General features: G+C 47.6%; 1 protein-coding gene across 3 annotated transcripts; it reads left to right on the plus strand.

Moving 5' to 3' along the window:
- The first annotated feature begins 2,810 nt into the window (after window positions 1-2,810).
- On the plus strand, window positions 2,811-15,556 carry ZNF35 (zinc finger protein 35). Of its 3 annotated transcripts, none has more exons than XM_004614533.2 (4): window positions 2,811-3,098; window positions 6,172-6,472; window positions 7,943-8,087; window positions 12,742-15,556. In XM_004614533.2, the coding sequence occupies exons 2-4, from the start codon at window positions 6,281-6,283 to the stop codon at window positions 13,965-13,967; spliced, it is 1,563 nt and encodes a 520-aa protein (XP_004614590.2). In that variant the 5' UTR covers window positions 2,811-3,098; window positions 6,172-6,280; the 3' UTR covers window positions 13,968-15,556. The 3 variants fall into 3 exon arrangements, with proteins under 3 accessions (XP_004614590.2, XP_054990342.1, XP_054990343.1); XM_055134367.1 differs by having other exon boundaries at window positions 2,811-3,075; XM_055134368.1 differs by lacking the exon at window positions 2,811-3,098 and adding an exon at window positions 3,119-3,233.
- The last annotated feature ends 1,122 nt before the right edge of the window (window positions 15,557-16,678 follow it).

Raw genomic sequence — 16,678 nt, forward strand, 5'->3', positions numbered from 1 at the left:
TAGAAGAGAAAGGATGGGCCAATGTTATCCTACAAACCACCACAGATTAGATGTGCTTATTACACAGTGCAAAATGTTCTTTAATGGGAGAGAATTGGTGTTTTTTTTCTTTTCTTTTAAATTTTATTTTATTGAATCACCATGTGGAAAATTACAATGCTTTCAGGCTTAAGTCTTAGTCATAGAATGCTGAAACAACCATCCCTTCACCAGTGCCCATATCCCACCACCGAAGACAAAAAAAAAAAAATACACCTCCCATCCCGCCCCCCATCCCCACCTTGTAACTGATAAATTTCACTTTACTTTCTATTTACTTTGGTTACATTCAATATTTTAACACAAACCTCACCATTATTATTAGGAGCACCCCACTAGTCAGACCTGTTGTGAAGAGAAATGAAGTCTTGGATTTCTGTACTTTAACAACTAAGTCCAGGGAGATTTCTTCCGGATATTCGATCATTGCAAGCTTGTAAACCCCATCTGTGGTCGTCATAATATGGCGGTCACCACGCCCTTCATCCCTGGGAAGGGACAGGCGAGAGAGAGCAATACCTTTTCCCTCCTGGGTGGGCATGGGGTCACGGCTTAGTTCTCTGGCTGGAGACAATCTGCAAGGAGCAGTCCATGTTGAAGTTGGTTCAGCTGGGTCTGGATTCATGCTTGTGCAGCTGTGGAGGAGCTGCACGCACATGCGGCCCCCGGGGTCACATCTCGGCAGCTGTGCGGTATTTCTTAATTACATAAAAATGGAACATCACTAAGAGGGAGATGACCTACATAATTATCTACATAATGTACCTCCAAATTTGATGCAAGAAACCAAAAATAACCTGAACTTATTGATATTCTTAGACATACTTGTGAGTTTACAGGAATATAAAAGGCAAAGGAACAAGATAAATTCAGGAACCACAAGATTCAGAAAGAATATGGAATATATAAGAAAACCATTGATTCTTCAAAATATGATGAAGGGGATAGATAACTGTTTATACTGGGAGTTTGCTTTTTGTGCACAAAGATTTCCATAATGAAAGATCTAAAAAGTGAATTAAAGAGTGTTTTTTTAATAAGACACTGAAGAGCCATGTGATACTAAGAGCAAGAAATAGATTCATACAGATGTCCAATTAAATTGTGACAGCTGAAACAGTAATTCAGTAGAGGACATGCAGTCTTTTTAGTACATATTCCTTGAGTATGCATAAGCTAACAAAAGCAGACAGGTGGGAGCAATAGTACAGCAGGTAAGGTGCTTCCTTGCACACTACCAAGCCAAGATAAATTTCCAGAATCCCATATGGTCCACCAAGCACCTCCAGGAGTAATTCCTGAGTGTTTAACCAGGAGTAACCCCTGGGTGTGGCCCCAAAACAAAAATAATTTTTTAAAAAACTAGAGCTAAATGCAGAACATTTGGTCTTACATAAAATGCACGCTTCCCAGGCATTTTTCAAGGGTCATCCTGGATTTAGTCTCAGGTACCACACCTCCTCCACAGTACCTCTCACTGTGGCCCTGGTGGACTCAAAGCGCCACAAGGAAATGCTCACCCCAATCCCAAAAAGTATGTTCATAGCTGTGGAGAGAGTACAGGATAAAGGCGGGTGTCTTACATGTTTCCAAACCTCAGTTTGGTCCCTGGCACAACAGGACATGGTCCCCAGACCATCACTGGATGTATCTTAAGAGACAATCAAACACTGTAGAGGCTCAGGTAATCCCCAGAACTACAGGGCCTGAATAGTACCACATCCTCAGGGTCTTGCATTGTAACACCAATCCAATTAGCTGAATATTTCTGGGGAGGGAAATATTGGAAGAGCACCCCTCCCAAAAAAGGCATGATCCATAAAAGAAGAAACATAAATTGGGCTTCATCAAAATTAAAATAATTGACTGCAATAGACTAGGAGGATGTAAAGCTTTTATAAATTGGAAGAAAAATATTTGAAAATCATAATCCAACACAGGGTTTATATCTATATTTTAAAATGCACAAAAATAAGTGCTTGAGTACAGAGGGTAGGGTGTTTGCCTTGCACATGAACAACTGGGGTTCAATCCTCAGCACCACATATGGTTCCCTAAGCATCACCAGGAATAAGCCCTGAGCACCACAGGGTGTGGTCACCAAAAATTTTTGTTTTCTTTTTCAGCAAAACACAACAGTAATAGATTTGGTTGGAAAATGAGCAAAAAACAAACAGGGCTGGAGAAATAAATGGTCTGAGTGAAGGCTTTGCGTGCAGGAAGCCCTTAGTTTGATCCTTAGAACCACACAATACCCTGAGTACTGCTGGGAGTGAGCACCATCTAGTGTGACCACACCCCAGTACCGCCAAACAAAATGACATAGACATTTCCCCCAAGTTAAACTGGAACGAAGCATTTTGGAGGTTAACAACTCTCAAAAAATGCTTTCAGTATGTACCGTCATTGTCGAGTACAGGTGGAGAACACAGATTTTCACTGTATCGATCTTTCAACTTTTCTGTAACCATTTGATCATTTTCACAGGAAACATTTGAGCAGAATTAACAGGACCTTCTACAGATTTCTGCGTTGCAGCTCAAGTTCCTGCATAGACGCCTGGCTGAAGTGCCCCTGTCCAGCCTGGACGGGTCTCTTCCCATCCTGAGGCTCAGCAGGGGTGGCGCTTCTGCATCCTCCCAAGGAGTTTTGTCCCTACCCTTGGTCCAGGGCTTTATTGGACACCCATCGAGAAGCGAGTACCTCCGAGATTCCTAGAGAGGCCGACTGGCGACTTGGGGCGCCGGAAGCCCATCCCGAGACACTTCCTGTCCGGTCATTGTTCTCTCGCCGGTAAGCGCGGGGGGCTTGGTCCTCGGGCCTCCTGCTCGTGAGTCCGCGGGCTGCACAGGGCCGCTGCGCTGCGCTGGGCAGGCGGGGGTGTGTGCGTGTGGACCCCAATGCTTGAGCCCCGGGAGGGACCTTCCTGCGGGCGGGCGACGCCTTCTCGGGGAGACCCCAGCCCTGGGGGTCGGCTCTGCACCCCAGCACCTCCAAGGCTCCGCTGCCGCCTTCTGGGGACCTGCCCGCGGGAAGGTTAGACTCGAACCGCTCCAGGGGTGAGGCTCAGCCCGGGAGCAAGGGTGCATGGGGCCCACGGGGAGGGACGGGCGCAGGAGGGGGCGCCAGCCCCTGAGGGTCCGGGCGGGGATGCCCGCTGGAGTTTGCTCAGAAGTTCGACACGCATACGCACGGTAGGCTATGGCGTGCAAGGTGAAACAAGTTGTTAAAGGCTTTCCTACGTGCAAGAATGGGCTTGCAGGAGGAATACTGGTTGCAGAAATGAAAGGATTATGATACTGAGGAAATATGCAAATCGATTGACAGTTAAGGAAAGAAACATCGCTTCAATAATAGCAAAAAGGATCCAAAATAAAATTTAGGATCCCCCCCCCGCCTATCTCCCCTTATAGAAGGGGTTAGAAAATTTTCTATCTCTTACTAACCAAGTAAAATAAAATAAGATTATTAGACTCAAAAGTTAAATCACAAGGCTGCTGGCTTTATTGTTAAGTTGGTAGTCGTGTGATTTGTGGTGATCCTTTTTAGAAAGCCACTTGGAAAAAAAAAAGAAAGCCACTTGGAAAACATTAACCACAAAATCTGCTTTTGCGTTGGTTTTCCTTTTTTAGGCCACACCTGGAGGTTTTCCAGGGTCCCTCTGGACTCAGGGATCACTCCTGGCGGAGCTCAGGACTCATGTGAGATGCAGGAGATCTAGCCCAGGTTGACTGCTTATAGTGCAAAGCAAGTGCTGTACTGTTTCTCCAGCCCTCAACCACAAAATCTTCTTTCAGTGAAAGGAAAAACGCTTAGAAAATAAAACTTAAAGCAAAACTGAAAACTATCAAACTTCTTTTTAGTTTAGTAGTGGTTCACAAATTGGGAATGGTTAAATAAATCTCAGTATAACTCCAACTTAGATTGCTATGCCAGAATAAGATCACAGGTTCATAAACTAAGAAAATCTTGTTAACCGAATAGTGAACGTTGTGGAGCACTATACAAGTCTGATTTCATGTGCTTTGGGAAAATATCAGTAATAAGTGTGAAGGTATATTGCTATGTCTAGAAATAAAAGGAAAAATTAGAAATAGACTGCTAATCATTTTGTAACTTTTTTTTTTCTTTTTGGGTCACACCCAGTGATGCACAGGGGTTATTCCTGGCTCTGCACTCAGGAATTACCCCTGGCGGTGCTCAGGGGACTATATGGGATGCTGGGAATCGAACTTCTTACAAAGGCGTGATATTTACAGGTATCCCGGTCCTGGAGGCACAGAAATCCCCCAAGCTTTGGCTTGCAACTTTGAAACAATAATCTCGCTTAGAACAATCAGGTCTAGCCGGATGTAGCAAAAGTATTATGCAGCTGAGAGCCCTTAACTGCAGGGGACCTCCTGTGGTTGAGGAGTTTGAAAGGGTGCATTATACCCACCTGACCCTTGGACCAATCTAAGACAGGGACCTACAAGCGAGAGGGTTCCCAATGACGAGTAAGGCCAAGGGGGCCGAGGTCGCTACGCAGACTTGTTCTAAAACAGAAAAGGGGGTACTGTGGAGAGCCGCCACTGAACCGTGCTTCGTAGATAACACCTGAGAAGGAATCAGGATATCTTGTCACGCCACCACGAGCTGTAACTAGTTTATCAGCTGCAGACACTTGGGCGTGAGCAGGCAGCGAGGGGTAGATAAGGAGAGAAGCTGCCTAGCTAGATGGGATTTCTCCCCGTTAGTCCCTCGTTCCTCTTCTTTCCCGAGAAGTTCGCTGAATAAATCACTGCAAGAAGAATCTCCGGGTTGAGTGTTTTTTTACAGCTGGGGTAAGGTGCTGGGGTCGGCCGCGTGCAAGGCAAACGTCCTACCCGATGTGCTATCACTCCAGCCCCGATCACTGTGTAACTTTTGATTTCTATATATGTTTCTTTTGTCCGAATCTTTCAGTGAGAAAGATAGGTCATTATGCTACTAATCAAAATGATAAACCTGAAGAATGGCAACTTTTTTTTTAACTTTTAATAGTAATATTTGGTCTTAGAGAACATTTGAGAGGGAATGGAGAGTGAAAAAAATCAATCTACTCAAAATTACCCATAATTACATCATCCAGAGATAACCACTGATAACATATTGATGCTAGAAAAGATTCCCAATTTTTTCTTTTTTAAGTGGGTGTGAGGGGTACTCCTAAGCAATGCACAGGAGATTAGGGGCCTCAGTGGTGATTTTCTATTTTTGTGGTGGTTTTTGGACCACACTAAGCAATGCTCAGGGCTTACTCCTCGCTCTGCACTCAGGAATCACTCCTGGAGGGCTCAGGGGATCATATGGGTTGCTGGAGGGACCCTGGTTGTCCATGTGCAAGGCCAAGTGCCCTACCCACTATACAGTCACTGTAGCACTGTCATCCCGTTGTTCATCGATTTACTCGAGTGGGCACCAGTAATGTCTCCATTGTGAGACTTGTTACTGTTTTTGGCATATCGAATAAGCCACTAGTAGCTTGCCAGGCTCTGCCGTGCAGGCCGGATACTCTCGGTAGCTTGCCGGGCTCTCTGAGAGGGACGGAGGGATCGAACCCAGGTCAGCCACGTGCAAGGCAAACGCCTTACCCACTGTGCTGTTGCTCCAGCCCCCAGCCCCAACTTTTGAGTACTTTTCAGAAGGACCCACTATACTAGGAGTGCTTTTTAAACATTTTCTGTGTTATTTAGTTTGTGGTGGGGTGGAGTGTTTTTGTTTTGGTTCATTTCTGGGGTGTCCAAACCTGTCGGTGCTCAGGGCTTACTCCTGACGGGGCTCAGGAATCATACGTGGTGCCAGGGATTGAACGCTGGCAGCCATATGCAAGGCAAGTGCCTTGCCACTATACTTTCTCTCTGGCCCCTATTTGTTACCCTAACATATTTTATAATAAAAATTAACATTATGGAAAACCGTGTGTTAAGTGATTCCCCTGAGGACAGATGGCATGATAGCAGTCATGTTTCTTTTTTTCTATGGGAGGTCCTGGACGTATTTAATATCCCTGGAACGTGTCCTGTTAAGACTGGTTGGCGGGGGGTGAGGGGGACCTTAAATTGGTTAGTGGCACCTGACAAATAAGCCTAACCCTGTTCTCTTTTTTCATAGTAAATAACACGTATCCAGTTTAAGAAGCAGCTTTCAGAACTTAGGAGATAGATGGGGCTTGACCTCTGCTGGGCAGCCCCCAGTGACAGGCATCCTGTGCTCAGAAGAAATGACTGCAGAATTGAGGGAGACCATGGCCCTGGCCTCATGGGGACCAGTGACTGTGAAAAAAGAGGAGGAAGAGGAGGAAAACTTCCCTGGGCAGGCACCTGGCCAGCCAGTGCACTCCGAGAACATCAGTGTCTGGTCCCCCGGGGAGGGGGCTCCGGCAGACCTTGACATGACAGAGCCAGAGGGAGAGGTAAGTGATGACAGGAAGGACAGAGAGGAAGGACTGAAGGCCCTCAGGTGTTTCAGGTGGGGCTTGCCCTCATGTGAGTCTTATTTCGTGCCTGGGGTTCTGGAAGATAACAGAATAACAAAAGAGGCTTCCTTTGGGTGGATGTGACTTTTCATACTTGTTCTAAATATTGGTTTTGGGGCCATACCTGGCAGTGCTCAGGGCTCACCTCTGTCTCTGCGCTCAGAGATCACACCTGGAGGGCTCAACTGGGGTCCGCTGCATGCAATGCGATGCCCTACTCACTATATTACAGCTCTGATGCCAGGCAGTTTGTCTTTTTTTGTAAATCTTGTGGTTATCACACTACTGCACAGTGTGACTCAGGAAGTTTTTTTCTAGATGGTGGGACCTGTGCATTACTCAGTGTTTCTCAGCCTGGGAACATACAGCCTCCTCTGGCCCCCCAGGATATTCCCCAGGGGCCACAGGTAAAATTGTGTAAATGGGAAATCATGGTATGAAACTAGAGAGCCAACCAGTAGGAGGTGGAGGTTGGGTGCAGGTAGAAAACAAGGTAGGAAGGTAGGAAGGGGTCACAATAAAAAATGGTTAAAAAAAAAATCACAGTCCTTCCTTACTGCAATTAAATTGCTGGAGATACAGATACAGATACAGATCTAGCCATCTGTATCTTCTTATTTTGTTTTACTTATTTGGGGGCCACACTAGATGGTGCTCAGGGATTATTCATGGCGTGCTCAGGGAACCATATGGAGTGACTGGGATCGAACCCGGGCCAGCCGCATGCAAGACAAGCATGCTGACCACTGAACTATCTCTCCAGCCCCAACGTTTTTTTTAAAAATAAAAAATAAAGGGTTGGAGAAATAGTACAGTGGGTAGGGTGCTTGCCTTGCACACAGTAGACCTAGATTTGATTCCCGGCACCCTGTATGGTCCCCCCGAGCCTGCTAGGAGTGATTCCTGAGCTCAAAGCCAGGAGTAAGCCCTGAACAGCACTGGGTGTGCCCCCCAAAACAGAAATGTTTGAATATAGATTAGGTAAGATGACTACAGTAGTGTTAAACTTTACTGATGCACAAAGTTATTGCACCTCACCACCATTACCACCACCAAGTAAGAAACGCTGCCGTTTTAAACCCTTCAGTTGATTTTAGTCAGCATTTAATATCTCTTTTTTTTTCCAAACTCATAGAATTTACGGGGGAGCTTTTAAAATGCAGATTCTGACCAGAGGTCTAGGGCATAAGCTGAGAATCTGCATTTCTCAAGCTCCCTTGTGACACAGTTGATGTGCAGCCCACACCTCAAAGGCCAGATTCCATACACTGGAGAGGGGGTGGGGGAGAGGGAGAGAGAGAGAGGGAGAGGAAGAGGGAGAGAGAGAACACACAGAGAGAGCACCACAGCAGCCCGCACTGACTAGGACAGGTCCCTCATGAACCCCTCTGGCCTGCTTTTCTCTAGGGCCCGAACATTTTCTGGAACATGGCGGTGATCCTGAAAGCTGCACAGGACGCACCAGCTGCGTCCCCATATGGTAGCTGCTCCTTTCCCAGAACCCTGGCCAAGAGCGAGAGGCTGGACACTCACAGGAGCATCATGTTGCCAGGTATGATTCAACCCACTGATTCAGAAGCTGATCATTGGGGTTTTTCAGAACCTTTATAGGACGATGGTTTTGTCTCGGAGCCTCAGTGACTAAGTATTGAGGTATTGAGAGTGTCCAGGAGCTCTGGATAGAGGAATGGGGACAGATAGTATGTGTTTGCCAAGAGAGAAAAAAAGGGCTTATTTTACAAACAGTTTCAAAATACTAGACAAACATAGGTGAGCTTGAATTCACCTTTTCGGGAGGGCCAAGCAGTGCTCATGGGGACACCAGGGCCACACCCAGCAGTGCTTGAAGAACCCGACAGTGGCAGGGCTCAAGCCTCTGCTTTTGTATGTAAGACTGGTGCTCCAGCCCTTTAAGGCATCTCCCTTGCCCCGAATTCACCTTTGAATTACATTTATTGTTAGAAAAGTCTCATCTATTCACACTTTAGGTTCACATCCTCTTTGTATGCTCTGTGTTTATTTTATTATTTGTTTGTTGGGGATCATAGCTGGTGGGCTCAGGGACATGGTGCTGGGGATCGATCCTGGGTTGGCCACATGCCGGGCTAGCTCCTGGCCCTCTGTACAAGCAGCTTCTGCCCCTGCTTTGTGTTTATTATAGATTGGTGAACCTGTAGGAACAGACCAGCTCATTAACTTATTAAAGAAATGCCCTAGAGGTACTCTGTTTTCATCGGTCTTGGTCCAAACTCAAGAGGACTTAGAATAGTTAACATCAACCACAATGATGTTTCAAACAAGGTCTTCAGTGGCAGGCAGCCTTATCTCCTGGTTGAATCTGGGGTGTAGAGTAGGGGGCAGTGTCCTTTGGGTCTGTCCGGCAGAGGCAGCACTGCTTGCCTGGACAGAGTGGCCCAGCTGGGGGTCAGAGGTGCCTTAGCTGAGAGTTCTGTGTTCAGGACAAAGTCCCCCATGACTGTCCAGGCCCTTTCTGACCCTCATTTTGTGGATGTGCCTGTATAGGACTCTACCTGAATTTTTTTTTTAATTTTTAAAATTTTATTGAATCACCATGAGATAGTTACAAGCTTTCATGTTTGGGTTACAATCTCACAATGATCAAACACCCATCCCTCCACCAGTGCACATTCCCCACCACCAATATCCCGGGTATACCCTCCCCTTTCCCACCCTCCCCCTGCCTCTATGGCAGACAATATTCCCCATACTCTCTCTCTATTTTTGGGCATTATGGCTTGCAACACAGACACTGAGAGGTCATCATGTTTGTCCATTATCTACTTTCGGCATGCATCTCCCATCCCAACTGGTTCCTCCAGCCATCATTTTCTTAATGATCCCTTCTCTATTCCATCTACCTTCTCCCCTCCACTCATGAAGCAGTCTTCCAGCTATGGGGCAATCCCCCTGTCTGCCTGAATATGTTCACCCCACTCTCCTCCCTACACAATTGCTTCATTATTTCTGGACCAGGTCACTCTGCTGTGAAAGGTAAGGCTACGATCTCCACCTTTTATTTTCTTATCTCTGTAGTTCTTCCCCCCTCTAAACTCTCAGCAGCTCTGCACTCAGGAATCACTCCTAGTGGTGCTTGGGGGAACCATGCTGAGGATTGAACCCAGATTGGCCAGGTACAAGGCTAGAGCCTTATCCACTATACTATCTCCCCAGCCCCCTGTAAAAGCATTTTAAAGAAAAACAATGTAAAGGCACTGAAACCACACTCATAACAGAACCTTGATGAGAAATGAGCCATAAGACCAGAATCAAGTCCTGTTAGCTGTGATTATAAGGCAGTGGAAGGCTTTTAAATTATTAAAGCTATTATGTGAAAACTATTAAAACTATATATGAAGAGAAAAATAGTTACAATAATTTTTTTTTTGCTTTTTGGGTCACACCCAGTGATGCTCAGGGGTCACTCCTGGCTCTGCACTCAGGAATTACCCCTGGCCGTGCTCGGAGGACCATATGGGATGCTGGGAATCGAACCTGGGTCGGCCGCGTGCAAGGCAAACGCCCTACCCGCTATGCTATTACTCCAGCCCCTGCAATAATATTTTAAATGTCAGCACTGCCAGAAAATCACATGTTCTAATTAGACGTGCCTAATTTTTAAATCTATTTTAAACTTAACCTGAAATCTTACAAGTAAAATCCTGATGAGCACACTGTTATTTTTCAACTTAATGGTTTAGACTTAGTCATTTACTAGATATCTTTCCTATCAGCAATTCTGAGATGGCAGACTTGGAATTTTAGTTCTCTTTCCTTCTCTCTTTTTTAAATGTGAAGGAAAATACTGCTTTTGAAACTTACTACTCTGCTGATGCGTTAGTTTATCACAAGTGAGTTTTCACTTACACTCTTCATTATTTCCATATTTATTTGTGTGTTCCCCAGGGTTACAGTAATCCCACAAGATACAAGATCCTAGAAAGGCAAAGTGCTATTTCAAACAAGCCGGAGTTAACAATCCTGGATGGTTGGCAGTTAATTGCTTGGGGATATTGAAACTTAAGCACAAAGAATGGGCCTTTCCCTGTTTGTATTTTAGTCATGTCCATGCTCAGGTGTAACTCCTGGCTCTGCACTCAGGAATCACTCCAGATAATGCTCTCGGGGACTGTATGGGATGCTGGGGGTGGGGTGGAGGGTGGTTAAACCCGTTTGGGTCACCCCCTTTGGCAAGGGAAGCACAGCCTACCCCTGCCATACCTCTATCCAGGGGTCTTACCCTTTTGTTAGACTCGACGTCTTCATTCACTCCTGTGATCAAACTGTTGGATATTCAGTGCTTTAAGAGCCATGCTGCAGTTCCACTGGGTCTGGAGTGATTTTAATACAAAGCATTATGCAAGTAGAAGGAATTGTTGTTTTTTGTTTATTTATTTGCTTTTGGGCCACACCAGGGATGCTCAGGAATTACTCCTGGTGGTGCACGGGGGACTGTATGGGATGCCAGGGATCAAACCCAGGTTGAATATTTATAAGAGAAGCATCCTATCCGATGTACTACCCCCTCTGGCCCTTTGTTAGTGTTTTTGAGAGATGAGTGATCTTCATCTTTCTGGAGTCTCTGATCAGTACATGTTGGGCAGGGTGGGGGTGTGAGCAGAGCGGGAGTGCCACTGTGGGCTGAATTCTGGTGGGCTTTGTTTATGTCGCAGCGAGGTGTGGTGGTGAGTTCCTTTCAGCTCTGTGGGCTCGCCTCCCACTCCTCATCTCACTTGCCTTATTATCTGAGCAGTTTTCCTGGTTTCATTCACAAACACGTCTGGCATCTATCACCCTGGACTGCATGACTACTTTTGCCAGGGTTGTTGTAGGGAGGGACGGGCAGGTAGCCTGGAGAGAAGTACAGCTTGAAGAATCATGATATGGACAAGAAGGCCGGGAGAGTCCTTTCTGATAGCAGTAAGGTCTGAGGCAGTGTAGTGTAGCCTATAGTCATGGCTATAACCCTTGAGGACATTCTGATGGTCTTAGAACATTGGCATTATGGAGCCGGCAGTGTTGTGGCTCAGGCTTAACTGGGGAAGATCAGCTCCTCTTAGTGCGAGGCTAGACGGTTGCCTTAGTACAATGTGTCATGCTCTGTCACCTGAAGGGCAACTCCCAGCCCCAGAGTTCCATCTTTTCTCCTGGCCCCAGCCTTTGGGCTCACAGAGCCACTCTCTGTGCTCCACAGCTGTTCTCTGCAGATGACATATGTAAGTAGCCCATTTCCTCTTTTTGTGGTATTAGGTGGTAGAGGCTGCCATTGTCTTTATTTAGAGATAAGGAAATTAAAACACAGAAGTTATTAGCCAAGGGTCATGCAGCTGACAAGAGATAGAGCAGAGGTTTTTTAAAAAAAATTTTTTTTGTTTGTTTTTGGGCCATACCCGATAGTGCTCAGGGCTTACTCCTGGCTCTGTGCTGAGGGGTCACTCCTGGTGGGATGCTGGGGATCAAACCTGGGTCAGCCACGTACAACACCCTACCTGCGGTACCATTCCTCTGGCCCCCAGTGTAGGGGTTTGAGCCCATGCTCTCTGGCATCCAGTGTCACTCTCTCTGTCTACACCCAGTTTAGGCATCCCCTTCACTAACTGGTGGGTTGTTGGAAAATCCCCGTCAAGTCACCGAGATCTTTGGCACACTTGAGGGGAGACTAGTGTCCCTCGTGATTGGGCTTAATTGTGAGATGGGTCCATCGGCAACTGGGAGAAGATCCCTCTGGAGACTGCTTCCCTGCAGACAGCGGGTTCAGTGTCTAATGCCAGGAAGCGAACGTGCCAGCAACACCCCGAGTAAGTGGCTTCTGCTGTAGGTGTGAGGGACAGCACAGACCTGGCAGAACAGCTTCAGAGAGGAAGTAACGTGAAGGAATTCTTAGTTTGGTGAAGCTGCTTTGCAAATGCTAAAGTGCCATCCAGTCCTTTAACACCGATGACCCTATCTTTTGGAGATAAGGAGGGGTTGACCCATCGCTGGTGGTGGCTGGGGCCTGTCCTTGGCTCTTGGCTCAGAAATTGCTCCCAGCATTGCTTAGGGAACCCTGCAGTGCCAGACCTCAAAGGAAAGTCGGCCTCATGCAAGGCAGGCACTTCAGGTCCTGTCCTGTCTCCAGCCTTTGAGCCCATTTTATGTTTTTAATGCCAGAACAGGTTGACATTTAAATATTCCATTTGTTGTTTCAGGCGCTGAAACCCAGAGCCCCCAATTATTGGTTCCAAAAACTGAGACATGTGATGAGGCAGAAAGAATCCAGAAGTTTCAGACTCAGGAATTTGAGTTAGGAGAAGCCTGTGGAAAAGGGAGCATGTTTAAACAACAGAGAATAAAGAGGGAAAAGGAGGAGCTCGGAGACGTGCCCGGGAAAGACCGTCACCTGTCTGAAAGCCTCAAAGAAGAGAAGGACCAGCAAGGCCAGAAGTCTGGGGAAAGGCCCGGCCTGAGTCCCGGCCCTGTGAAAAACGCAAAAAGCCAGCCGGGGCAGAAGCCTTTCACCTGCAGCGTGTGTGGAAAGGGCTTCAGTCAGAGCGCCAACCTGGTGGTGCACCAGCGCATCCATACGGGGGAGAAGCCCTTCGAGTGTCACGAGTGCGGGAAGGCCTTCATCCAAAGCGCCAACCTGGTGGTGCACCAGCGCATCCACACGGGGCAGAAGCCCTACGTGTGCGCCAAATGTGGCAAGGCCTTCACCCAGAGCTCCAACCTGACCGTGCACCAGAAGATCCACTCCCTGGAGAAGACCTTCAAGTGCAGCGAATGCGAGAAGGCCTTCAGTTACAGCTCGCAGCTGGCCCGCCACCAGAAGGTCCACATCACCGAGAAATGCTACGAGTGCAACGAGTGCGGGAAAACCTTCACGCGGAGCTCCAACCTCATCGTCCACCAGAGGATCCACACGGGCGAGAAGCCCTTCGCCTGCGGCGACTGCGGCAAAGCCTTCACCCAGAGCGCCAACCTGATTGTGCACCAGCGCAGCCACACGGGCGAGAAGCCCTACGAGTGCAAGGAGTGCGGGAAGGCCTTCAGCTGCTTCTCGCACCTGATCGTGCACCAGAGGATCCACACCGCCGAGAAGCCGTATGACTGCAGCGAATGCGGCAAAGCCTTCAGTCAGCTCTCTTGCCTTATCGTGCACCAGAGGATTCACAGCGGCGACCTGCCGTACGTGTGCAACGAGTGCGGGAAGGCGTTCACGTGCAGCTCCTACCTGCTCATCCACCAGCGCATCCACAATGGCGAGAAGCCGTACACGTGCGGCGAGTGCGGCAAGGCCTTCCGGCAGAGGTCCAGCCTCACCGTGCACCAGCGAACCCACACCGGGGAGAAGCCCTACGAGTGCGAGAAGTGCGGGGCGGCCTTCATTTCCAACTCGCACCTCATGCGGCACCACAGGACCCACCTCGTGGAGTAACGGGGCAGGGGGGAAGGGGAGCAGGGCCTCCCACGCCACTGAGCACCACCGTCTTCCTGCTTGCGTTAAGCACCTCTCCACTGTCTCCTTCCTCCTCTGTAAAAACTCGGCCTGCTGTGAGCTGGAGCCCTGGTACAGCCAGCCGGGCACTTGCATTGCTCGTAGCTAACCCCAGTTTGATTTCCTAGCAGTCTTCCAAGCACCACCAGGAATGATCCCTGAGCACAGCAAGATGTGGTCCAAAAACCGGGGGGGAAAAAAAAGAAACAGAACAGCCATCTTGGCCTGCTGTGTCCTTGAAAGTAAGTTTCCAGGAGTGCAGTACACAACACAGCAAGCCTTCCCCAGCGCCCTTAAAGAAAATGACACCCAGCACCCAAAGCCAGAACTTTGTTTTTAACTTGACTGGGCCTCATGTGTGTGACGTGGCCGGTGGCTCAGTTAGTTATGGGTCGGAGAAATCTAAAAGGTCAAAAATAATATACCATTTTAGATTTTTTTAAATTAAGTAAATGGTTTTTTTGTTTTGTTTTGTTTTTACATAATTTTGATTTTAAAACTTGAGGCAGGTGACTAGTACAGGTCTGCCTGGTGGATTTCTGGAACTTTGAACCTCGCAGCCTAACATTTTGGGTTAAGTGGTAACCAGTTTAAGGAGAGCATTTGGGCTTTGTACTCTAGTTAAGAGCAGTGGCTTGACAAGGGAAGCACAGGGGGTAGCAATAGTCCACCAGCTGCTCCTCTCAAGATTAAGAAGCTCTTTATTCCCTAGAAACAATCAAGAGCCAAATAACTGTCTTATGCTCCTAAAGCTGACAGAAGCAGAAAAGGCTGTTTCTTTAGAATACTTTGTTTTAGACCTTTCCCCATGGTACTGGAACCCGCCATGGCCACACACCCAGTGGCATTGGAAAGGTCATCTGGTGCCAGGGGTTGGCGGCAAACCCAGGCCCTGTGTGTGCCAGGCATCCACACCTGCTCTTTGAGCTGTCCCTGCAGCCTGGAAACAGCTACTTCATTCCTGGTGTGTACTGCTGTGCCTTCTGACCCTGGGTGGGGTACAGCTTTGACATTCCCCGGTCTGCATTTGAGGATTAATGGAGACAGCAGGTTGGGGATGGGGGAAAGCCACGAATTCAGCTGGGCTGTGCTCACTGACCATTATCAACAGCTCCTTGAAAAACTGACCCCACATCCCTTTGTGCTCCATTCAAGGGGGGGGGGCGTCCAGAAGCATCCCCTTCCCCATAGGAGAGAAGATGGAAGCTTGCCTGGGAGTTTCCTTCTCATCTTCTATATGGTCTTTGGAAGAAATGGTGGAACTCTTAGTTCTTAGGAGGAAGGCAGGCGGAGGGAGGAAGCAGAGTGGGATAACTGAGGTCTTCATTTATTTTTTCATGGAGAGATGAGAGATATTGAAATATGAAAACTTTTAGAAGGATGGAGAATTCTGGCTAAGGTAAGATACCTTTGTTGCCACTGCGTCTTTATTCTTGGTAAAATGCTTTGTAAAACTATGCAAATAAGGAAGAGTTGTGTGATATTATTGCCTTGTATTTATAGAGGAATTTATTCTTTGTGCACCTTCATGTGCTGAGTCATGATACCCGGCAGTTAAATGCTCACTTCTCCACATGGTTTCAGACCTTCTTGTATCACCGAGACTGCGGGTGCCCCTTGGCCCCAAGCATGGTCTTCTCCTGCGAGGCCAGACCTGAGGGCCAAAGCCTGTTTTCCAGTCCAGGTTCTCTTTGTTCTGCCATGCTGCTTGTCTACCTATAACCTCCCCTCCCAGATAGGCAGGAGAGCCGGATAAATGGGTGTGAATTTCTCAGGCGAGAAAGCTCAAGGTGACAGAGGTATTTGGGGCAGGGAGGGCAGTGTGATGAGTCGGCAGCAAATGGAAGGCTGGAACGCACGTCTCCTCAGTCTCTCTTCCCCTCCACTCTGAGCGAGATTGAGCACTGATCAGTACTGATCAGAAATGCCAAGGCGGGTAGGGAACAGCCTGCTTTGGATGGTCTCGTATTTGTCAGCTTGATGTTTTGAAGCTTGGTGAGCACTGTTTATTTTTTCCCCTTGGGTTTTGGGGCCACACCCCAGGGTGCTCAGGGCTTAATCCTGGCTCTGTGCTCAGGGATCACTCCTGGCACACTCAAGGGGTCGTTTGGGGTGCACGGGATCAAACTTGGGGTCAGCTGTGTGCAAAGCAAACGCCCTATCCTCTGTATTATGGCTCCGACCCCATAGGGGGCGCTTTCTGAGCAAGGAAACATTTGAGGGAGATGAGCTGCTCTAATGGACGCTTATTCCCCCTGAGCTGCAGTCTCTCAGAGCAGGCGCAGCTGCTTTGCCTCAGGATCGCTCATTATGCTAAGACTGAAAAACAGGTACAATTGAAAAAAAAACCATCAAAATTATTTTTACCCTTACTGACCCTCTTAGTGACTACTGTCTAGATGTAGGAAGACCTAAAGAGATTAATTATGTCATGTGTCTCTGCAAGATTAGAACGAATTAGGTTTTTTTTTCTTAATTTTTAGGGTTTTCACCGTTTTTTTTTTTTCTTCCATTTTCCTCTGCCTGATCAGAACACTCAGAAGAGCAGAGAGCGGGTCTGAAGGTCTGAGATAGATCTGTGACCTTGACCGAAAGTGTACTTTCTGGAAGGATATCAACTGGAATTTAGGACCACGAGGATAATTAAACTC

The sequence above is a fragment of the Sorex araneus genome, chromosome 4, assembly GCF_027595985.1.
Source record: "Sorex araneus isolate mSorAra2 chromosome 4, mSorAra2.pri, whole genome shotgun sequence".
Taxonomy (NCBI): Eukaryota; Metazoa; Chordata; class Mammalia; order Eulipotyphla; family Soricidae; genus Sorex; species Sorex araneus.

What these genes read in the sequence shown, in the direction of transcription:
- ZNF35 (XM_004614533.2), top strand. Translation starts at nt 6,281, where the DNA reads ATGACTGCAGAATTGAGGGAGACCATGGCCCTGGCCTCATGGGGACCA. An exon ending in TGACAGAGCCAGAGGGAGAG is followed by an intron (nt 6,473 to 7,942) that starts GTAAGTGATGAC and finishes GCTTTTCTCTAG; the next exon opens with GGCCCGAACATTTTCTGGAA. An exon ending in CAGGAGCATCATGTTGCCAG is followed by an intron (nt 8,088 to 12,741) that starts GTATGATTCAAC and finishes TTGTTGTTTCAG; the next exon opens with GCGCTGAAACCCAGAGCCCC.